Consider the following 25004-nt stretch of genomic DNA (forward strand, 5'->3'; position numbering starts at 1 on the left):
AGAGGGATATGGGCCAAATGCTGGCAAATGAGAATAGATTAATTTAGGATAGCAGGTCGACATGGACCAGTTGGACTGAGGGGTCTGTTTCTGTGCTGTACAGCTCTAAGACTGTATGAAACTTCATAGCATTCCAGCCCGAACTCTATCAACAAATACATTGAATTGGATCCCATTTATGACCCCTTAGAAAAAGAACTGGAAATGACATCACCACAGGAAATGACATCACCAACCAAAGGAAACCTAAACACAAATAAAAAGCAGGCCATACCACCAGTGCTACACTGGAGGTTCACTGATGATATTATGGAGACAAAATGTCTGAAAACAAACCTCCCAGCTCAGCGAGCAAACCTACATCCAGAACCTTAACCTGAGCTACAAATCTTCTCAAAACCCGCTAACTTCATGGGGGTGAGGAGGAGTTCTTGTTGAGGACTCCCTTGGCCACATCCACTTTGCGGTGTATCACCATGCATCTGAATCTGGAGGAGCTGTCTCTCCAACAGGCCACGAAACGGTGAGGGATAGATTTGAGACAGACACCCCTGTCCCTGTCCCTGTCCCTGTCTCTGAACTGTTCCGTTTAACTTGGAGGAGCCGGTGTTGGGACTGGGGTCACATCTACACGACACTGGACTCCTTTGGCTACAAAACTCTGTGAGCATGATCTTCGCCTCCACCATCACCTGATGGAGGAATTCCAAAACCTAGTGTTTCCAAATAAACCTGTTGGACTATAACCTGGTGTCGTGTGATTTTTGTTTAAACCTTGTTCCACTTAATTATTCCTCGTTTATCCTGCGAATCCTCTTATATTTCTCTTTGGTCTTTCTCGAAGTTTCTCTCTCTGTTTGCTGATGCTCATTCTCACCCTTTGTTGTGATTTTTTATTCACCTTGTACCTACATTTTTTGCTGTTGATTATCACTGACTCTCTCCCTCCCTCTCTCCCCACACGCTGCCGGTTGCCATGGGGATGCTCCCGGAAGTGTTTCCCACGCTCGCCCCGCCCTCCTCCCCCTCACGGTAAGTTTTTGTTCCGGGTCACGGTGCTGATGTGGCCGCTCTTCGCGGAGGAGGCGGGTGAGAGTTCGGCAGAGGGGGAGCGCGGAACCCGGGGGGGGATAGCGCCGGGACCGTCCCCCACCCGCACTCGGGCGGTCTGCTCGCCGCGGCCCACGGCAGGTCCATCCCCCCTCTCCCCCCGGTAAAGCCAGGAGCCCGCGGGGCCTGCTTCAGGGGCACTGGGCCCCGGGCTTCGGCCTCGATTGGGGAGCGGAGTTGGTTCCTGCAGAGCGAAGTGAGGGGAAGAACAGAGGCCCTGATTGTCGAGGCTGGGGGTGGAGGGGGATGGGGAGGAGACCCTGATTGTCGAGGCTGGGGCTTTTGGAGGTGGGCAGAATTCTCCAATCGCCATAGCATTCTCAAGGGGAAGGGATGTGGAACCTGATTGCCAAGATGTGGAGAGGCATCCAGTGTCTGGGGTTTTAGGTGGGCTGCGATATACTGATGCCATGGTCTGCTATTGTGCATCTTGAAACCAGAGTCTGTAGATGGGCACTCTGATACAAGACCTGTGAGGTGGGGAAGTTTTATATCAGAGTTTAGTGATGAGATGAGATGTTGCTGAGATGAAATACATACACTAATCTACAGTCTTTACCTTTAGATTATAATAAATAAAGTGCTATTGTGAGTCCATCCTGCTGGTGAGCCCACTTTCTGAATGGTTTTCCTATGGTCTGGCAGTAATGTGGGGTTCAACAAAAATAAAATAAAGAACTGCGGACCCTGGAAATCTGAAACAAAAACAGAAATTGCTGGAAAAACCCAGCATCTGTGGAAAGAAAGCCGAGTTAATGTTTTGAGTCTATGATCCTCCTTCAGAAGAGGCTCACTGACCCATGCCTGTCTATGATCAATTGTAAGAAAGTGATGCCTGAAAAGTAGGCTCAATGTCAAAAACACTGCCCTGATTTTACATTTATTGACTGCCCACCTTCCTCCTCACCAGACATCCCCTATCACCAAACTGCTTGCACTGAAAAATGTAGAAAAAGTTGTGTAACCTGGAAATGGGATACAAGGATAAAAGCTCAAATTCAACAACAAGGCAATTAGCATTGTTTAAAAAATGGCGAAACATGATTCTTTATTGTGTCCAGAGACTGTGGAATCAGTTTATAATTTTTGGCTAGAGCACCCGGATGAGATAGAAACATAAATGTTTGTAATCTGGTCTGCAATGGCAGCAACTTTCCTATTTCGCCATCCTATTGTGAGTTAGGTGGTTTATTGTATTATAGTGTTTGTTTTGGAGAATTTGGATAACCTTAATGTCTAGACTGCAGTCCTTTTGTGGTTCTGGCCCCAAACACAGAGAAGCCATGAGTTCAAATCATTTCTGAGCAAGTTATGAAACTAAAATCGATAAGTCTCCTAATTTGTCAGCTGATATCTGGAACATAGCCACTGAAGCTGCCACATAATCCCATCTGCTTCATTAATGTTGCAGACCACAAAACTACTGTGTTGAACATTGAAATACTCAGTTAAGCTTTTGGATGTTAGGTTAAACTGTGTGTATGTGACACAGTCAAATTGCCTCTTTTTCTGGTGTATCTTTCTATAAGAACAGATTGTTGTGGCTGAATATTGTGGATTCTTACTTAGAAAATGGATCTGTGACTTTTTGTTTAGATATTGTGGTACTCAGGCATTCGACTACAGTACAGGCTGTAAGTGTTGGTATCCATAAGATTTGTTCTGGATATTGATCTGCAATAAATCAATGTCCAAGCATTTAATTGCACTTTCAGTATTAACAGGATTTGCTGATTTATTGTAAATAACAGAAGAGATTACAATTATGCCAGTACACTAATATAAAATGAGCCCATTTCAGTTATGTAGACAGTTAACTGAATTGTTTTCTGCATGTGTAGTCAGCTACTGTTTCACACATTTATAAAATTTACATTAAAAACTCAACATTGTAAAACTTTACTTTTTTATTAATTTCATTATCCCAAAGAAGATTGGCTGTGGTAGTGAGTTACACATTATCACCACACTGAGTAAAATAATTTCTCCTTATTTCACTTGGATTTACTTGTAACTGTCTTCTATTTCTGACTCCCCAGTTTTGCATTCTTTCACAAGAGAAACATTCCACCCCAGCATTTCCAAACCATTCTTTGTTTTAAAGATGTCTTTCAGCTGTCTTTGGGTCTTTTGCTTTCTGAAACAGAAGACAATCTGTTCAATGTTTCATCTGTTTTCTGAAACCTGTCATCTCTCTCTTCTCGCACCATCTAATTTCTTTTTTACTTTCTCCAGTGATTCTGACTTGATAGACCAGAATTGGCCATGATTCCCTATGAGCCTTCTGACAAAGGTCCTGTACATGTTTCTACTTATCTATCAAAGTGAATCACCTCGCATTTATCCATGCTGAAGTACATTTGCCACTTAACTGTCCAATCTGCATATTTTCTTCAGTCATTTACGTAACAGTTTTTAAATATTGACACAGTCTCTGCTTCACGTCATTGACCAGAGACTGTATTCCACAGCCTCAGCACCCCATCTGTATGATCAAGTGTTCATACTCTGCCGATCCTTAATCTCTTGTTTTTAATATTTGGCTGACTACTTTGATATCCCTAAACAAAATAAAACCAAAAGAATTGCAGATGCTGGAAATCAGAAACAAAAACAGAAATTGCTGGAAAATCTCAGCAGATCTGGTGGCTTCTGTGGACAGAAAACAAAGTGAATGTTTTGGGTCCAGTGACCCTACTTCAGAACTGAAGGGTCATTGGACCTGAAACATTAATTGTGTTTTTTCCTCCAGATCCTGCCAGGTCTGCTGAGGTTTTCCATCAATTTCTGTTTCTGGTTTTGATTTCCTTATTTCTACAGCATGTCCATCATATTGTTTTAATTTGTCAACTTACTTCATGTGTTTCCACTACTTTCTACCTGCTATTTGACTTGTTAAAAAGGATTCCATGACCCCTTCTCGCTGAATGAACTGTTCAGCTTGTCTTTTTATTTCATCACTTCATTAGCTCCCCCTGGCTTCGCTGTTTTGGGGTCACAGCAGGTAAATGGAAATTTGGGTACAAATCATCAATGACCTAATTGAGTCGAGAAACATGCTCAAAGGGCTGAATGGCCTGTTACTATTCCTGTATTAGTAAATGTAGCCATTTGCGTTAAGTAATTACTCCCCACTCCAGGTTAAATAGCTATTCTTCTACATTCCAGTCCCCTGGCACCAGTCACTAAGCTGTATCAATGTTACTTGAAATGCCAAAGCTATCTTCACTTCCAGATTGACTTCCCTGATTTTTTTCTAGTTTACATCTCCAGTTATATATTAACATAATAGAGATTTCCAATCTTTACGTTCAGCTGCTAAACCCGCTTCCTGAAGTCTCTTTACAGCTATTCAAGCCTTTTCCTCACCTGGATCATTAACTTTAGCGAAACCAGGATGTTAACAGCCAGCAGTAAATATAAGGGCAATGATCCAAACTCAATGACCTTCTGTTGTTTATGTATTAGGCTCAATAGAACAGTGTTGGACAGGATTTAATGCATGTCCTTAAAGTGGCTTCAGGATTTATTCTAATCCAAGGCTGAATTTTAAAAAAGGAATAACTTTATTTTAGGTTTAACATAATGCTATATTTAGCTGTTTGCATCCAAACACAATTTTGCAAATATACTCTGGAATCTTTTTGCCCTGCTGATTTGTTGTCAAATACCTAATTTTAAGGAGACACTTTAAATTGCAGAGGAACAGGTCATTTAGTCCCTTAAATCTGTTCTAGTATTCAGTTAGATCAGAGCTGAATTGTACCTCAGCTCTGTGTACATGATTTTATTACATATCCCTCAATATCCTTAGCTAAGCAACATCTATTAATCATAATGTTAAGCATTTCTATTGAACTCGGGGATCTACAGCTCTGTCGGAGAGAGTTCTAGATTTGGACCACCCTTTATATGATGACGTGTTTTCTGTTGAAGAAGGGTGTTGTTCTAATCTTAACCCATGTAGATGTCTCTAGTTTGCATCTCAAACAACCTGATTTTACTCACGCTACCAATGGTGACTCTGCCTTTGGTTGTCTGAAGCCTAAGCTCTAGAATTCCCATCCTACATCTCTCCAGCTGTCTACCTCATCTTCCTTCGTTAATGCACTTCTCTTTGACCAAACTTTTGGTCAGCAATCCTAATGTTTTCTGATGTGACATGGCATTTTACTACATTTTATAATGTTCCAGTGAAGCGTCGAACTGTTTTACATATTAGTATTGTTATAAACAAGTTGCACAATTTGGTGAAGGCTGCATCGCTTAGAAGCAGGTGACTTTGGTTTAGTATTGGCTTTTGGATCTTGTGCTAAAAATTCTGTGTCCTATGATCCTGCCCCACTAGCTACCTGATGAAGGAGTCAAGCTCCGAAAGTTGTACTTCCAAATAAACCTGCTGGACTATAACCTGGTGTGTGATTTTTAACTTTGTCCACCCCAATCCAACATTGGCACCTCCTCATCATGTTAAAAACAAGATCACTGCCCTTTTTTGTTCTTCATTAAAATCTAAGAACTGTGGATTCCTCATGTCTCAAACCTTCCTTTCCTCCTACAATCCCAAGTTTTGATGTCCCCCAACCATGAGTTTCCAACTTGCATCCTATTCTTTCTCCCCTTTTCAATTTATCTTGGTAGGGGAACAGTCTAACATTGTTTTCTTGTCCTGTGTACAGTTCCACCATGCTGAGTCGTCTGTCAGACCTGGCGAAGGGTGTCAACACTGTGCTGCAGGATCTTTCAGGGGATGATAGTGGAGATGGGGCCAGCGGTTCTCAGGAGGTGGTGAGTTACGTGATTCTGCTTTTCCAATCAAAGCACATCATTTCACATTTACCTTTGCCAACTTCCATTTGTTATTTAATTATCTAGTCTGCAAGCTTTCTTCAGTCAGTTACTTAAACTGTTTTCTTTAATATTGACATGGGCTTATTGATAGTAGTCAAAGTATTTGCATTTTCTGTTTCAACTAGGTTGAACCTATCACTGGAGAAGAATTTCCAAATCTCTGAGAAACTGTTCATCTCTCTCCAGAGGTGTTGCCAGATCTGCTGAGTTTTTCCAACGCTTCCAGTTTTTATGTTACTCTCTCCAGATTTCTTTCTGCCCTAAATGTCTTCCTTCAGCTTGAAGTTCTGTGATGGGAGAAGTTTCCCTGAGATCTAATGAAAGTGACCAAAATGAAGTATTAACTATTTCTCTCTCCTCAGATACTTGCAGACTGCTGTATATTTCCAGTTTTTATTTCAGAATTCTGTGGTATTTTGCATTGGGTGGACAGATGTACCTGCTAGTGCCCTGCTTGAGTGTTTACTGCACAGTTTTTCAAATAATCTTTAACATTTGCTGGATGAAAAATGAATACATATATTCTGTGATGGAGATTCTTTTACTAAAACCAGTGTAATTTCCCTGATGGGTTAGACCCTTGAGAGAGTGCTGGTCTTTTCTGCCACTTTATTTGCATTGTGCAGGAGACCAATCAGCAGCCTGAGATGGAGGCCTGTCCTGAGATATCAGAGGATGTGTTGGAGCGTCTGGCACAGACTGAGCAGCTTGTGGATCAGCTCAAAGAACTCATACGTGAGAAAGACTTGCAGCTTCAGAGTAAAGAGGTTGCAATGAAGGTGAGTCATGGAGTTTAACTGTGATCTGCATGAGAGGTGTACCATTTCTCACACAACTTTTCTGTCATAGTATATACCTCCAGGATTCCACTTGATGATTCTACTAAACACCTCGCGTTATTAGGCAAAATAATTTCTTCTATGTATCATTGTTGAATTCAGTTCCCACTGGTTTCCATATTTTTCCTGTCCTCCTACTTTCCTTATATAAATTTAAATTTAAGTCTCTGATTCTGTTCTAAGCTACCACCCCCCCCCCCCGCCCGCCCCCAACCCTGTATTTGCCAAATCAGTTTCATCCATTAAATGGGTAAGAGATGCATCTTTGTACTTACAATCTCTCCTTGATCTCACCACTCAGTCTTTGAGTAAATAAGTTTCTTCTGCCGTAGCTCTTTCGGTAACATCAGGAGGGTGTTGAATATGGTGCAGGTATGCCTGCAACAATTAATTCCGGGTTTGGTGGTCTCCTTAGACGCAAAAAAGGTGTTTGATCAGGTAGAGTGGTCATACCTTTTTGGTGTACCAGAACACTTTTTGGTCTTGGAAGGGTGTTTACTAGGTCGGGAGCAGTGCAATATAATGACTCCAAGGCGGCAGTTCTTACGAACGGCGTTAAATCAGATAATTTTAGCACTGGGAGAGGCAGCCGACAAGGGTGTCCTCTCTCGCCGCGGTTATTTATCTTAGTAATTTAACCATTGGCAGAGCCCGTTTGGAAGGACCCTGAAATAGTGGTACCCGAGGTAGGAATGGGAGAGCACAAAATTACTCCATGCTGATGATATCCTTTTAGTTTTAGCGAATCCGGAAAAGTCCGTACCCTGGTAAATACAAAAAGTTAAATTATTTGGCATCTTCTCGGGATATCGAATAAATTTTACAAAGTTGGAAACTCTGCCTGTTGGGGGGTTTGGTGGGAGTGCCTGACCTGGAGGATGGAACACAGTTTCCCTTTCGATGATTGCAAAAGGGTTTTCTTTTCTGGATGTTTTTACTACCCCCATTTTCCATCAGCTGTACAGATGTGCAATTGTTTGTCATGATAATACAGGATCTGCAGCGGTGGCAGGGTTTACCAGTATTATGGTTAGGCCGAGCAACCTTCATGAATGTTCTTCCTTGGCTACTATATTCTATGGGAATGCTCCCATTGTTGCTGCCCAGGCAGGTGCTGCGGAGGTTCAGTAGTTGGCTTGGGTCCTTCATTTGGTGTCGAAGGTGAGTGGCAGCGCTGTAAAATGACCCCAATGCGGCGGTTCTTATGAATGGCGTTAAATCAGTTAATTTTATCATCAGGGGAGGCAGCCGACAAGGCATTAAATTGACTAAGTTGCAGGGTATGGGGGGGGGAGTGCTGGGGAGTGCATCTTCAAGATTTGAAGCGATATCAGATAGATGCCCGATTGTCATATATGGGTACACAAGGATCCAAGATCAATATGACGACATCGAGGCTTCTCAGATAAGCTGTCCCCTCGATAATTAACTGTTTATGGATCGGACAAAATCCATGGCTGAGCATTGTAAAAGCCAAATTATCGTAAACACTGTCAAAACGTGGGGAATAATACAGCAGGGTGAGGGAAATTCACATAAGACCACACCGTTCACTTCTTTAGTTGGAACCCCAGGATTTAAGCCAGGGTCGGGGGACTCCGCCTTTAAGGCATAGGAGGTCAAGGGAGTCTCCTGTTTGAGAGACTTACTTGAGGGAGAGGTCCTGATGTCCTTTAAATAATTAAGTCACCAATATGGGCTGCCTAGTAGGGAGCTCTTCCATTATTTTCAGATTAGGGACTACATACGGAGAAGGACCACGCTCTTGGCTCAGCCCTACAAGTCTAACGTAGAGGGAAGAGTGCGCCGGTGTGCGGGCACCCTCTCGGTCAGTACCCAATACTATTTACGGGGGTGGGGGCGGGGGGGGGGGGGGTGGCCTGCGCCCTGCAGGATATTGAAAGACTCTGTGGAGTCTAGAGTCAGGAACTAGGGGAAGAAATTTCGTTTGAAACATGGGAGAATGTGAGGAAAATTTCAATATACAATGAAGTACAAACTATGCAGTTGAAGATTCTTCACAGGTCCCAAATTGCTCCAGAACGGTTGGCAAAGTTCAAGAAAGGAGCATTGCCAGCATGTCCTAAATGTAAAATTAGCGCAGGCATCCTTCCACATTGTTTATGGTCATGTTACAGGATTCATGGATACTGGGGTGCCATAGTGAGTGAGTTGGAGGGGATTCTGGGAATCGAGCTTAAGGTGGATCCGGTATCCCTCCTTTTGGGATTGCCATATTTGCCCTCGCTAGATGAACATGGGAAGAGATTATTTAATATTCTCGCACACTGTACAAGGAAGAACATTCTAATGAACTGGATCTCAGAAAAACCCTGGGTCTCGTGGAGTAGCGTAGATTGGTGATGGAGCACATCCCCCAAGATTATCTCACATGTGGTGCACCAGAAAACAGAACCATTCTATAAAACATGACAGCCCTTTTTAAATTACATTTATACGGACCAGGACCTTTGTATACCCTGGGGGCCGGTTTGACGGTCCAGGGGCCCTGAAGAAAGAAGCTTGATAAATAGGGTATTATAATTGATGCTCCCGTGGATGGGAGTGGTGTAACATACTTTAGTTTAATTTTAATTTAATTTGAGTTAAGTTAATTCAAGATTATTATATCTAATTTGACTTACTCTAATTTTGATTGGGTTGTCTCATATAATCTCGGTCAGCCTAACCTAATTTGCTCAGTACAGTTACTTATTGAATCTCAATGTGGAAAGATTGTCTTGTATTTTTTGTGATAGTTTTGATTTGTTCTATAGAGTAGTAGGTAGTTTCCTGTTAATGTTTTTGTCATATAAGGTTGTTATATTGTTTTTCTTTTTTGTATGTGTATAATTTTGTAAAAGAATAAAACCTTTTCTAATAAAAAGAAATATTAAAAAAAAGTTTCATCTGAATTTCTTACAGGATTTATTAGTGACTAGCTATATATTTATACCTGCTTGTTTTGATCTCTGCCACATGTGGTAACATCTCTAAATCTACCCAATCAAATTCATTTATAGTTTTGAAGACCTCTGTCAAGGTATCACTCAGTGTTCACTTTTCTTTAGCATATAGGATAGCCTTGATCTTTTCCTATGGGTATACCTGTGACAATGCTGCCCCTTTAACAAGGATTTTTTCAAGAGTGGTTGTAAAAGCAGAGGTGCGGATTTGTCTGGAAATGGTTACTTTGAAGAATGGCAGGGTAGTGGCCAGTTCTCCCAGCTCAAAGTTTTTTTTTCTAGTCTGGTTTAGTTTTAGTAAGCAGTCAAAAAGTCCAGTGGATCTAGTGAGGCAGGTACACTGAAAAGAAGTTCCATATTTCAACAGAGGTCTTGCCTGAACTTTTTTTCTGAAAACTCCTACCTGTGAGAACCTGTATTTAAATTTACCTTTTGCCAAAGGATGTGTCTATGAGATGTTGCAGGGATTGGAACAGCTTTGTCAAGTTTAGATATTGTGTCGGTTGGATTATCAGATAAGTTGTTATTCTAAATTCTGTTTTCTTTTCTTTTTTTTTTATCCATAATGTTTTATTAATTCTGTTTTGTTTAAAGCTGAATGGTTTGATCAGCTGCATCGCTCCTGGAATATCCACATTACATCTGCCTAAAAGAAATATAAAACGTTAGGGTCTGGCTACCTTAAAATGTTTTGAGGAGGTCTGGTCTGGTCCATAACATAACCACTCAGTTCTACTATGAACTTTATCAATATTTTTCGCACTTGTGCCAGTGCCTTTGTATCCTCCTTGTAATAGAGATCAAAACTAATATCTGTGTGTATATGCTTGACAGTATATGTGGGTGGGAGCTGAACCCAACTCTACACTACTTCATTCCCATTTTGGTATGTGTGACCCTGATTCTACACAAGCTGGTAGATTGCTGACCTTAGCAGCAGGGGGAGTTGTTTTGAGTGCACTGTTTAATAACAGTGAATCTCTGATTATTTCACAGGAGGAGAAGGAGCTGTTTGATGCCAAATTGGCAAAACTAAAGCTGCAGGCAAAAGCAAAGGTTGTCTCGTTAAATGCTCGGATCGAGGAACTGCAGAAACAAACATTATGTATTCCCTCATCACAGCCAGAGGAGCATTCTGCTGAGGTAAGGAACCAGATAAACTCAAGTTTTTTTTTAAGATTAGATTCCCTACAGTACGGAAACAGGCCCTTTGGCCCATCAAGTCCACACTGACCCTCGGAAGAGTAATCCACCTAGACCTATTCCCTATATTTACACCTGACTGATGCACCTAACACTATGGTCAGTTCACTGACCTGCACATCTTTGGACTGCGGGAGGAAACAGAAGCATCTGGAGGAAACCCACGCAGACACGGGCAGAATGTGCAAACCACAGAGCCATTGTGTATCGATATATGGTCTTAAGGATTCCATCCATGTAGCTTAAAACAGTTGCTTGACTAATCACACAAGTGCACCTGACTTGAAACGTCATAACCTAATTGCAGTTTTTGAGGCTGGTGACTTTATTGAGGAACCTCAGATTTAAAGCCAGAGCACACAATGCCAGATCCTATTCACCACGAACAAGTTGAGAGAAAGTGAAGTAGATAAAAAAATTGTCATGACGAGTTACCAAGTGACCATTGTTGCTTTGCAGTGCCTGTCCTCATTGCTTTGTGGCACACAATCCCTGCTGCTTTATGCAGGTAGCTTTCCAACACAGAGTTCAGGAAACATCCAAAATGAAATATCTAACTCCGAACTGGAGTCAATTGGAAAGAATTCTAATTCTCAGTCACTTGATACATCAATATTAATCACACTAATAATGACGTGCAGCTAACCATCAAAGACTACTGCTGGACTTGTCATTGTTTCCTAATTACTGAAAGTCAGTGTCTAAAATAACAAGTGAGTAACGATATAATCAGTGTGAGAGCAGTTTTTCTTTTTAATCTTTGAAGCCGATCTGCTTTGATCAGATTATAGTCTTTCAAATTCTGTTCTATTTACTGTCTGCTAGGCTTTGCTGATCCACCGTTATTTTAGCCACTGGCTTTTGACAGGTATTTGTGAAGGTTTGAAAATAGCTACTATTTGTGAGTTAAATATCCCTTCATCAAGGGAGCCATTGTTAGGTGTTAGATGGAATGACTTTGACACAACAATATCCTGTCAGTTTTCTTTTCAAAAGGTAGCTCTGCTCACTATCTTTATGAGCTCCTCCAAACCACACTCCTGTATTTTTGATCTTTTGTCTATCCCTGATTTTCATCTCACTTATAATGATTGCAATTTAAATTACAATTTAAGCTAATGAGACTCCTTATCTCTCAAATTCCTTATTTAAACTCCTCTGCCTCTTTGACCAAGAGTTTGGTTATCTGTCCAAATACTTCTTTATCAGTGTCTGATTTTTCTTATTAAGCTTCTGTGAAATAATTTGGGATGTGAGATACAAAAATTAGGCATGGAGTTAAGCTCCCTCTATATGGTCCCAGAAAAATCCCTCAGGAAAAGGTAATGTGAGTGAGATTCACTGGAGATATTCACTGGCGTTTAGAAGAACCAGGCGTATCCCATATAAATCTATAAAGTTCTGACAAGATGAGACAGGGTAAACGCAGGAAAGTTGTTCCTGCTGATTAGAGAATCCCAAGCCAGGGGGCGGCGCAGTCTAAGGATACAGAGTAGGCCATTTAGGACTGAGATGATGAGAAATGTCTGCACACAGAGAGAGGTGAACCTGTGGAATTCTCTTCCACAGAATGTGTTGAGGCCAAACATTGAATATTTTTAGGAAGGACTGAGAAATATTTGAAGTTGAAAGAATCAAAGGATATGGGGAGACTGGGGGATAAAGGGCACTGAGTCGAATGATCTGTCATGATCAAATTGAATGGTGGAGCAGATTTAAAGGGCTGATTGCACTACTCGTGCTGCTATTTTTTATGTTTTTATAAGAGACAGCATTAAATTCCCTCTTAACTGTTCAATCAAACTGTCACAACACACACACAGCATAATTTTGCTAAGAGGTTAAATTTCAATTGCATTCAATGTCCACAGCAGTAACAGCCTTGAATTGTTAATTCTTGTGCTCATCTTGAGTGAAATTGTTAATTTTGTGCAATGTTAGAAGCAGTAATGTGATGTGGCCTAATTTCTGTGGAGAACTGGATTGAGACATTCCAAACTCAATAGAATCCTTTCATCAGGAAAGATTCATCCATTCACTTTGTTTTGAATTTGTTAGAATCACGTTCTGACTTACTACATTTCTCCATTAACTGGAAAACCAACTTGAATGAGATTGTAATTTTTCTTAAAATTACATTGACAGGTGCGTCTAATACAAAGCTCCGTACCAGAGCAGCAAGATGAGATCCAAAAGCTTAAGAATCAACTTGAGCAACAGGAGGAGAACTGTAAGACCGTGCAGGCAGCTCTCAATAGTTCAAAGGACCAGCTTCAAGCTGCCAATGAACTTCTGAAGCAGAAAGAGACTGAACATGCACAGCAGGTAAAGAGATTAGTTTTCTGTGAAAGAAGGATAGGGGTAGCCTGGTTTAGATGAAGGTTTGATGCTTTGTCCCATTAAACACACTCAGGACAAATGCAGTAGATGGGTTTGCTCCAATCCCTATCAGTCGTCGTAGGAATCTTATAAACAGGGCAATTTGGTGTGAATTTTTACAGGATTCAAAGCAATATAATAGATGAATCAGTCAAAACTGTAGCCTACAGGCAAATTTCACATTGACCAATCCCAGAAGCAAAGGGTTTGTAGCTGAATCCTTCTGCAGCCCAAATGATGTATTCCTGTTTTGTAACTACAGCTCCGTTCTGTTCAAGAGGTCATTCTCAAAAAGGATACACGATTCCAAGAGCACATTCAGAAACATGAGGAAGAGCTCGCATCCGGATCTGAAATAAACAAAGAGTTGCAACAAGTAAGTGTTGCTAGACCAGTAATAAATTAACTGTGGATTACGGATAGGGAGGTGAAAGTCTGATGGAAATGATGACAAATTGAATAGGTTAAGAAATGGTGAAATGAAAGAACACCGAGGTGGCACTATGTAGAAAATGCTCCGCCTGAGAAATCATAGCCAGTGAAGTTCTTGATCTTCTATTTGCAATATTTGATTTTGAAATGGGTTTCTGCAATTAGATTAGATTTGCTGTTGAAGCAAATTTGTGTGAATAGCTAAGGAAGAACTTGCATTTATTGAGCATTTTCACAAACTCGGGTGTTCCACAGCTCTTTACACCAATGAAGTGTGAATGTTTTGAATCCAGTAATCTTGCATCAACAGGTCACTGGACTCAAAATGTTTACTTTGTTTTTCTCACTACAGATGATGCTTAGTTTTTTTTAGCTCTTTCTGTTTTTGTTTCCGATTTCCAGAATCCGCAGTTCTTTGTCTTTCCACTAATGAAGTGTAGTCACTGTTTAAACAAAGGAACCAATCTCACAGGGCAAACTCTTACAAACAGTAATGTCCTGATCATCTCATTCGATCATGTTGGTCAGCGAATAAATATTGATGAGGACTACAGAGATAATTCCCTTGCTCTTCAAAATAATGTCATGGGATCTTAAATGCTGAACTGAAATAGTACTCAGGGCCTCAGTTTAATATTGAAGAGTGTGGTGCTGGGAAAGCACAGCAGGTCAAGCAGTATCTGAAGAGCAGGAGAATCTCCTCAGATGCTGCCTGACCGGCTGTGCTTTCCCAGCACCACACTGTTCGACTCTGATCTCCAGCATCTGCAGCCCTCACTTTCTCCCAGTTTGCCTCAGTTTAATGTCCAACCTGAAAATGACACCACCTACTGCAATGAATTGATATGTGCTGAGTTCTGTGGTGTCAACTAGACCCACAACCTTCTGGCTCTGAGGCAACATTATAACCACTGAGCCACAAGTGATGGTATGACTATCTTCAGAAAGACCTGGGTATCTATATCAAAACCAAAAGAATTGCAGGCGCTGTAAGTCAGAAACAAAAACAGAAGTTGCTGGAAAAGCTCAGCAGGTCTGGCAGTATCTGTGAAGAGAAATCAGAGTTAACATTTCAGGTTCATTACACCTTCCTCAGAATGGGGTCCTCCATTCTGAGGAGGGGTCACTGGTCCTGAAACGTTAACTCTGATTTCTCTTCATAGATGCTGCCAGACCTGCTGAGCTTTTCAAATAATTTCTGTTTTTGTGTGGGGGTTTTATGTATATCTTTTTTTGAAGAGGGAATGGTAAACAATTGTATAATATGGCATAAAAACAATGTCACAAAGCAGAAGCTGCAAAATGATGTTGAAGTCCTTTACCTTTCTCTGAAAGCATTTAGTAATTGTGGTTAAGTTGTTCATGAGGCACATTGAGTCTGGGAGTACATTGAGAGCACAACATAATAAGTTATGCTAAATGTACAAAGTTAAAAATCACACAACACCAGGTTATAGTCCAACTGGTTTATTTGGAAGCACTAGCTTTCAGAGCGCTGCTCCTTCATGAGGTGGTTGTGGAGAATAAGATTGTATGACACAGAATTTATAGCAAAAGTTTGCAGTGTAATGTAAGTGAAATTATATATTGAAAAAGACCTGGATTGTTTGTTAAGTCTCTCATCTTTTAGAATGACCATGTTGGTTTCAGTTCTTCCATATGTAAATCGCAAAACTTTTTTTTTAAAAGTTACATTCTCAAGTGAACTTTAACAATTGGTGCCATGTCGGCCCAGATAATGTATTGAAGGTGTTAGCTGCCTGTGTGAGGCTGTCTGTACCACAATGGTCAGACTGATTCTAATCTAAAAAACAGATTTACAGAATCTCACATGGGTTCATGCAGTTTTTGAGCAAAGAAAAATGTAATTCTGCAAGTACAAGTTCACCCCACAAACTTATATGTCTATGTGTGCATGTGCGTGTGTCTGTGGGGGGGAGTGGTTATGAGTGTCTATGAGGGTGCGTGTTTATGTGTGTGAGTGTAAAGGGGTGTAATTCTGTGAGAGGGTGTGTCTGGGAGTGTATGTGTGAGTGTACGAGAGAGGGTCTGCGTGAGTGTGTGTGTCCATCTGTCTGTGTGTGTATAGTGCAATGGTATCACCTGTAGTGTGACATGAATCCAAAGTCCCGGTTGAGGCCATCCCCATGGGTACCAAACTTGGCTATCAACCTCTGCTCGGCCACTTTATCGTTGTTGCCTGTCCCGAAGTCCGCCTTGGAGGACGGTCATTCGAAGGTGTGAGGTCAAATGTCCCGGACTGCTGAAGTGTTCTCCGACTGGGAGGGAACACTCCTATCTGTTGATTGTTGTGCGGTGTCCATTCATCTGTTGCCATAGCCACTGCTTGGACCTGCCAATGTACCATGCCTCTGGGCATCCTTGTCTGCAGCATATGAGACAGACAACGTTGGCTGAGTCGCATGAGTACCTGCCACGTACATAGTGGGAGGCAATACACCAGGACGTCCCATCGTATCAGGCAGTGGGACTCTGTGTGAGAACCTCTCTGGTTATATCGAAGGCATCTTGAAACCCAGTGTACAGGGGAGCCCCAGCTTCTGTTGTGACACTACAGATTTCTTATAGAAACGCAGCGCCTACTGACCAGTTGAACCGAGAACGTTCCTCACCACAATGGATGTTTCTGCACTCTACACCAGCATTCCCCACAATGATGGCATCGCGGCAACAGCCTCAGTAATCAACACCAACAACTGCCAACCTCCGAGCACCGTCCTACACTCATCCGCTTTATCCTCGATCACGACGTCTTCACCCTTGACAACCAGTTCTTCATCCAGACACGCGGAACAACCAAGGGGACCAAATTTGCACCCCAATTTGCCAACATTTTCATGCACAGGTTGGAACAAGACTTCTTCTCTATGCAGGATCTCCAACCAACATTATACACCAGGTACATTGACGACATTTTCTTCCTCTGGACCCATGGTGAGGAGTCGCTGATAAAACTATGCAGTGATATCAACAAGTTTCATTCCACCATCAAACTCACCATGGACTGCTCTCTACTATATGTCACACTCTTGGGCACATGCATCTCCATCAAGGATGGGCACCTCAGCACCTCACTACCGCAAATCCACAGACAACCTCACAATGCTACACTTCTCCAGCTTCCACCTGAAACACGTTAAAACAGCCATCCCCTATGGACAATCCCTACGCATACACCAGATCTGTTCAGATGAGGAGGAACATGGCAGGTACTTGGAAGTACTCAGGGATACCCTCATATGAACGGGGTATGATGTTCAACTCATCAACCGCCAGTTCCGATGTGCCACAACAAGGAACCATAATGACCTCCTCAGGAGACAGACACGTGCTGCAACCGACAGGGTACCCTTCGTTGCCAGTACTTCCCAGGAGTCGAAAAACTATGCCATGTTCTTCGCAACCTGCAACACTTTATCAATGCCTTTAAACAACCGCCAAGCCTCAAACAGATCATTGTTTGTAGCAAACTGCCCGGCTTTGAGGATGATACCATACAACCCTGTCACAGTAAACGCTGCAAGACATGTCAGAATGTCAACACGGATTTCATCATTACATGTGGGGACACCTCCCTCCATGTACGTGGCAGGTACTCATGCGACTCAGCACACGTTGTCTATCTCATACGCTGCAGGCAAGAGGCATAGTACATTGGCAGAGGCTATGGCAACGGATGAATGGACACTGCACAACAATTAACAGACAGGAGTGTTCCCTCCCAGTCAGAGAACACTTCAGCGGTCCGGGACATTTGACCTCGGACCTTCAGGACAGGCAACAACGAAAAGTGGCTGAGCAGAGGCTGATAGCCAAGCTCGGTACCCATGGGGATGGCCTCAACCGGGACCTTGGGTTCATGTCACACTACAGGTGACCCCATTGCACTACACATACACACACACAACATACTCACGCAGACCTTCTCTGTTTTATGTGATTTTTACCTTTGTACACCCCAGTCCAACACTGGTGTCTCCAAATCATGACTAAATGTACAGCTAACATGGAACAGTACAGCACAGGAATAGGCCCTATGGGGCCAACATGCCAATCTAAACTAATCCCATCTGTCTGCATGTTGATGTGTCTGTCTAAATGTTTCTTAAACTTAAATTATATGCTTCTACCACCTTCTCTGCCAGCACGTTCCAAATACCTAATGTATCTCCCTTAAACCTTTTCCCCTTTCACCTTAAACCTGTGCCCCCTAGTATTTGACATTTTCACGGTGGAAAAGACTCCTGACTATCCACGCTATTTGAGCCCCTCATAATTTCAATTACTGCTATCAGGTCGCCTCTCAGCTTCTGATGCTCAAGTGATAACAATCCAAGTTTGTCGAACCTCTCTTACTAGCTAATCATGAGCCCAGATCCATGCACTTTTGCCCACCTTACTGCAAAAGCTACATTCAGAATGGCCAGGCTGATCGATGCTCAGGTGGACTGAATTATAAAAAAAAAAGAGTTGAAACATTTTCTGTGGTTCTCTTCAATCTGATTTTCATTCATTTCTTTGTAATCCTAATGTATGGAAGCACATGTGTCTGTGCATGTTCATGATTGCTTCTATGCATATGAGGTCTATACAAGTTGAGTATGCATAGTAAGTGCATTTGCCCACTTTTGTTTGTATCTCGTGTGTGCAAATTGTTCTCACATCACAATGTTGATATGTCTGTCTTGTGCATAGAGGATGCCTGATCTGCTGAGGGTTTGCCACAATTTCTCTTTTTGTTAGATTTGCAGCATTTAAAGTAATTTGGTTTCCTTTCTGATTGTGTTATGTTCCCAGGCACCTCCTACCTTTTTTCAGATTCTGAATGCTTAAGCTTTTTCACTGTTCCCTCTACCTTGTATTTTGTTTGATTGGCAGACGGTGAAATCATTACAAAGAAAGCTGGAAGAGAAGGAGGAAGCACTGCTGGGACGGACGCGGGTGGTGGAGATGTTGCAGCAGGAACTGAATGATAGCGATCAGAAAAAACAGGTTTCTCAACTCATTTAAATCGAGCCTCTCCTTGTTTTTATTAAGAAACTTGGGTACAGTGGGGCAGGACAGATCCATATACATATAGTAGCAAAGGGGAAAAAAAAAGCAGTTGAGAAGTAGATGATTTCAGATAAAAAGGTCTGTCGTGAACTGGGGGTGGTAATTTAAAAAAAAAAATTTTTGTTACTTTGGCAAAACTCAACATTTGTTGTCTTTTGGTGCCTTGATAACTAGGAGGCTTGCAGAACACTTCAGAGGGCAGTTCGCAATTCGCCAGGTTAGTGCAGACTGAGTGACATACAGAACAGACCAATGAAGCTTTCCATCCGAAAATAAAGTTGCAAAGATATTAGACTTAGCAACAATTTAGTCGATTCTGAAGAAGGGCTCCTGCCCAAAGCGTCGATTTTTCTGCTCCTCGAATGCTGCCTGAACTGCTCTACTTTTCCAGCGCCACTCTAATCTTGACTCAACAATTTCGTAGATGCCCGGCTACTGTTTTTGATCCTAATTTTTATTTTCATTCCATGTAGGTGTCCATGAAACTTGTCTTCTGAATGCCTGTAAACTATAGGAGGAAGAGAAGATTGAGAAGGGAGGGGGTTTCATATCTTTTATGTCCTGTGGGGAGAAAAAATGAATTTAGCAGGAAATGGATTGAATAATGGAAGATGGAGGCAAGAGAAAGTCATGTTTCGATGTCAGAACAAACCAGGGAACAGGAATAAAGATAATGGTTTTCGTAAAGCAGCAAGTGACAGGGAAGGTAGCTGCACAGTTAGAGATAGTGAAACAAAAACAGAGGGTGCTGCTGAAGCTCAGCAGGTCTGACAGCATCTGTGAAGTGAAATCCAAGTTAACGTTTTGGGTCTGGTGACCATTCTTCAGAACTGTTACCAGAACAGACCTGAAATGTTAACTTTGATGCTGTCAGACCTGCTGAGCTTTTCCAGCAACTTCTGTTTTTGTTTCTGACTTGCAGCCTCCACGGTTCTTTCGGTTTTTATTTAGAGATAGTGAAACGTGCTCAGTTAGTGCTTTGGGATGTGCAGTAGATTCCATGGAGTTGAGTGTTCTAATGTTTATGAAGCTCACTGTGTCTCTGTATTGGCCAAAACCTGTTGAGGTAAAGGGAAGTTTCAGGAGAGTTTTTTTTACATTCAAAGCATTTCTCAAATTAGCCCCACTAACCAAGGGAATTCTACAATTGGCCTTAATTTCCCAGCATCCTGGCAGTTATATATGACCCAGTGATGTGATGGAAAGTGGATGCTTGGGGACACTGGGTGAGAACAGACTCTCTTGTCTTTTTCCTTTGAAGTAGACAGGGCTAATTTCTCCCATGGAAGCACGCTAGATTGGAGTCTGAGTGAAGTAGAGGATGAAAAATTGTTTAATTTTGTCCTGGAACAATACATCCCAGTGCACATCCTACACTTGGAAAGGGAAAATACAGAACCAATGTGCAGAAGCAATATTTCAGTTAAACCATAAAACAGGCTCCCTTGGAGCACGGTGAAAGTTGTTAGTGTTAGCTCATTTAAATTCAAGGAGGACAAGTTGTAAACAATAACATTTTGGGTTGGTGGACATGAGTAATTAGAAACATAACATGTGGTAAGTTCAGCAGACTGGGAGGAAACCTTGACTTTGGACTTGAGGTTCAAAGGTGTCCACCCAAAGGTTTTCCTCATGCCTGGATCTATTGTAGATAAATTGGTAAAGATTGTTTGCTGTGTTTGGTCAATAGCTCCATTATTGTTGTATTGTGTGACTCCCAGAATTATACGAAATGAGCTAAAAGGACCATTTTCATTCATTTTTTAATCCTAATGTATGGAAGCACATGTGTCTGTGCTCGTTAATGATTGTTTACATGAGCTCTATACAACTTGAGTCTGCACAGTAAGTGCCTACTTTTGTTTGCATCTAGTGTGTGTCGTGTGCATATTTTCCTCACGTCACAATGTTGATATGTCTTCCTTGTGCATAGAGGATGCCTGATCTGCTGAGGGTTTGCAACAATTTCTTTTTTTTTTCAGGTTTGCAGTATCTAAAGTAATTTGATTTCCTTTCTGATTGTGTTATATTCCCAGGCACCTTCTACCTTTTCTTTAGATTTAGTTCCTGCATGTAAATGCTTGTAAAAGGGACATCTTTGAAACAACTTTTCAATTTTTTTTAACATGCTTTTGTCCTTCAGGTCCTCGGGGAAAAGCTGCAAGAGGCCGAGGCCAGCATTGCTATATTACAAACTGCACTAGAATCGGAGAAATTATCGGCTGAAACACGGCTGAGGGAGGTGACTGAGAAATATGAGACTGAGTTAATGGAGAAGAATTGTACTGTCACACAGATGCAACAGGCACTGCAAAATGCACAGTCATCCTGTGCTGATCTGACAGCACAAAACCAGGAGCTGCAAAGTGTGATGGAAGACCAAGAGAGAATGTGCAAAAGATTGACTGATGAAATAAAGGAGTTGCAAGGTAACAAAGTAAAACTCTCCAGGAAAGTCAGAGAGACATTTTTAAATAGCCATTATCTTTGTTTCTTGTTCAGTGCTTCAACAGAGGTTTCCATGATCTTTCCAATAATCGCTGATCCCTGTTTAGAGTAGGACTTGCTTTGAGGGTTTACATTAAAATCCAATTTTATCTTCCATTTGTTTCTGGGATTAAGCAATATCTTATGTTATGCTGTTATGGTGGTTAATCAGAGACCTGAGTTTAACATGCTAATTATATGATATGTTTATTTATAGTCAAACATAATCAGAAAAGTCCAAACATAGTACAAATAGCAGGTTATGTTGAACTCTCTCTGCACCTTCTCAGCATCTGTAATATTGTATCCTGCATTCTGTTCTGTTAGCTTGCTGCATTTGTATAGCGTGATCTGCCTGGAAATCATGTACGATAACACTTTTCACTGTACCTTGGTACACGTGACAGTAATAAATCAAATTAAATACAATATCTAAACATATACATTGATGCTAGTCTGAAATTGGTCAGATATTCTTATGTAAGAACTTTATAATTTGAAAAGCATGGTTGTTAACCAGGCAAATGCAGTTGTTTAACGCATTCCATAATTTTGGTATTGATTTAAAACTACATCAGACCTGTTTCTTCAAGCAGCACTTCAGAATAAATCTTCATATAAAGATGCCGAAGTCAAACAAACTTACCTTTTTTTAATTTATTAATTACTTGACTTGAAATGTTTCAATAACTTTTTGAGAATTGTGGGTGATGATTCCGGTTTTGAATACAAATCCATCGTGAATGAAAAGAGAAGGATAGGAGGGGACGTACTCTAGAAGTTAGGTGATACCAGCCTTTTTATCTTAGCATTTCGGTCAACTTAATATTTGTTAAAGTAAAAGTGCTAATTTAAAAATTGGCACATGAGGTACCTAGCTTCAATATCGATAATTTCCAGGATGGGTACAGTGCTGGAAAGATAAACATAAGTCCCCCCCCGGACTGTCCTAACAAACATTTGCAGGACAAGCACAATATGAATTCAATGCAGAGTAAGGTTCCCAGTGCACTGTGCCGTCAAATAATCCTCGACCTGAATAGTTTAAATGCAGAGTAAAGCTTCCCCTACCCATCCATGCTTAATGGAGATTGTAATGTCTTTTTTCAGGATTACTGAAGTCCCTCATTATGGTATCATGCTAGTAAATCTCCTCTGCATGGTCCCAAAGCCTTGGCATCCAGATTTTGATACAGGGCTCGAATTGAGATTTAATCAAACAAACGTGTTTTATAAGAACAGAAAAACATAAGCAACAGGAGTATTCTATTTAGCTTTTTAGGTCTGCCCTTCATTCAATTCGATATGATTTATCCACTCGACCTTCCCACACTTTTTTCACTTCCCTTAATTCTTATCATACCCAAAAAATCTATTGGTTTTTGTCTTGAATATAATAATTAAACATCCAATGATCTGGCATACAGAATTACAAAGATGCCTAACCCCTTGAATGCAGATATATTTCCTCATTTCAGTTCTAAATAGCCACCCCATATCTTTTAAACTGTTACCCCTTGTTTTGGACTCCCTAGCAAAGTGACATATCTTCCCAATCCCTTGGGAATTCTGTGTTTTGACTTGATTATAGGGAATATAAACCAAGTCAATTCATCTTTCCTCCTAGAATCATCCTTCAACCCAGGAATTAATCCAATGAACTTTCATTGTATTCCTCTCAGGCAAGTAGCTCTTCCCTCAGATGTAGAGACCAAAGCTGTACATTATACTCTCCATATGGTCTCAGCACAGCTCTGTCTGATTATAATAAAGCATTGTTTCTATGTAACCCTTTGTAATGAAGATTTGCATACTTCTTTTCCTCCTAAAACTAAATGTTAATTTTCTGTGACAAAGGCACCAAAGCTCTCCTGAATACCAATATTTCCCAGTCTCTCACTGTTTAAAGGGTATCCTGGTTTTCTGCTATCCCTGCCAAAGTGGATAATTTCACACCACCTTTCATGCCATGTTTTTGTACTGTATGGTCAAGAATATGCTTTAACAACCAAATGATAATTAAGAAAAAAAAGCCTAACTGTCACTGTGTGGAATTTTCTTTCCACTGCCCTAAGTAGAACTCATTACTTACAATCTGTATCAATGATTTGGATGAGGAAACCAAAGGTACAGTAGCTGAATTTGCTGATGATATCAAGATTAAGAATCGATAAATAAATGTAGACAGACAAGTGAGAGATCAAACATTTGGCAAGTGGAGAATAATGTGGGAAAGTGTGAATTTGTCCATTAGAAAAGGGGTGTATTTATATGGAGAGAGATTGCAGAACTGGTGAGAGGAATCGGAGTATCCTGGGACGTGAACCACAACAAGCTGCTCTGCGGAAGGCACTTGAAATATTGGCATTTATTTTCAAGGGCAATTGAGTATAAATGCAGTGGCTTTTACTGCAGCTGGACAGGGTCTTGGTAAAACCACATTTGGGGTATAGTGTATATTTTGGTCTCCATTAGAATGTAGTGTGCAGTTGTGATGTCACCTTCATAGGAGGAATCTGATAACACTGGAGAGGATGCAGAGCAGATTCACTAGGATGTTGCCGGGGCTGAAGAAAGTTAGGAAGAAAGTTTGAACAGATGAGAGTTGTTTTCCTTGAAGCAGAGCAGACTGAGCAGAGACGTGATTGAAATATGTAAAACTATGAGGGGAGAGATCAAAACTCAGGGGCATCAATTTAAGGTAAAAGCAAGGGACTTAAAGGGACGTAAGGACAAGTTTTTCACCCAGAGGGTGCTGGGAATCTGGAATCACTATCTGTATTTGAGGTAGTAACAGAAACCCTCATAGCATATAAGTATTTAGATGTACATTTGCAATTCCCACTCTGTGGCTGTGGGTCAAGTGCTGGGCAATGAGATTAAATAGTTAGGTGGCTGTATCCAACTGCCACAGTCTTGATGAGTTGAAGGGTCTTTTTCAATGCTGTAGACCTCTGATTCTTTGACTCTATTTTAAAAAGAATAGAGTTGCTTGAGAAGCAGTTCAGAGACTGTTCACTTGAGACATTCCTGGAATGAAAGATTTGTTTTATGAAGAAAACTTGAACAAGTTGGGTCTATATCCATTCGAGTTTAGAGAAGAATCAGTGATGATCTTATTGAAACTGATAAGGGGTCATGTTGGTATAGATATGGGAAGGATGTTTCCTCTCATGGGGAAAATTAGGATTAAGGGGCAAGGTTTAAGAATAAGAGATTTTGCTTTTTGAGATGGAAATGAAAATTAATTTGTTTTGGAAGAGGGTTGTGAGTCTGTAGAATTCTCTTTCCTCAAAAGCAGTAGAAGCTGGGGCCTTGAATTGATTCAAATGGAGAGTTTTGATTGGCTCTATAACCCTCAACCCTTGTCAATCAGGAAAATAAAGTTGAATTCACTCCATGATCAAGTTGAATGACGAGAGTATGTTCCAGAGAAAGTATATTCCTATCAGGGTGAAAGGGAAGGCTGGTAACTACAGGGAATGCTGGATGACTAAAGAAATTGAGGGTTTGGTTAAGAAAAAGAAGAAAGCATGTGTCAGGTACAGACAGGATAGATCGAGTGAATCCTTAGAAGAGTATAAAGAAAGTTGGAGTATATTTAAGAGGGAAATCAGGAGGGCAAAACGGGGACATGAGATAGCTTTGGCAAATAGAATTA

General features: G+C 41.1%; 1 protein-coding gene across 2 annotated transcripts in view; it reads left to right on the forward strand.

The window, feature by feature from the left end:
- Positions 1 to 1042: 1042 nt before the first annotated feature.
- LOC122561779 (golgin subfamily B member 1-like) overlaps positions 1043 to 25004 on the forward strand; it is a 71660-nt gene continuing 47698 nt past the window's right edge. Inside the window, exons 1-8 of one of the 2 annotated variants that reach the window (XM_043713925.1) lie at positions 1043 to 1089; positions 5790 to 5898; positions 6588 to 6740; positions 10763 to 10909; positions 13115 to 13294; positions 13611 to 13724; positions 18680 to 18793; positions 21000 to 21285. In XM_043713925.1, the coding sequence (XP_043569860.1) occupies positions 5797 to 5898; positions 6588 to 6740; positions 10763 to 10909; positions 13115 to 13294; positions 13611 to 13724; positions 18680 to 18793; positions 21000 to 21285 (1096 nt within the window). In that variant the 5' untranslated portion in view covers positions 1043 to 1089; positions 5790 to 5796. Of the gene's footprint in view, positions 1090 to 5789; positions 5899 to 6587; positions 6741 to 10762; positions 10910 to 13114; positions 13295 to 13610; positions 13725 to 18679; positions 18794 to 20999; positions 21286 to 25004 lie in introns of those variants that run through there. The other variant, XM_043713926.1, reaches the window with a different exon arrangement.

This window comes from Chiloscyllium plagiosum, chromosome 23 (genome assembly GCF_004010195.1).
Source record: "Chiloscyllium plagiosum isolate BGI_BamShark_2017 chromosome 23, ASM401019v2, whole genome shotgun sequence".
Lineage (NCBI taxonomy): Eukaryota > Metazoa > Chordata > Chondrichthyes > Orectolobiformes > Hemiscylliidae > Chiloscyllium > Chiloscyllium plagiosum.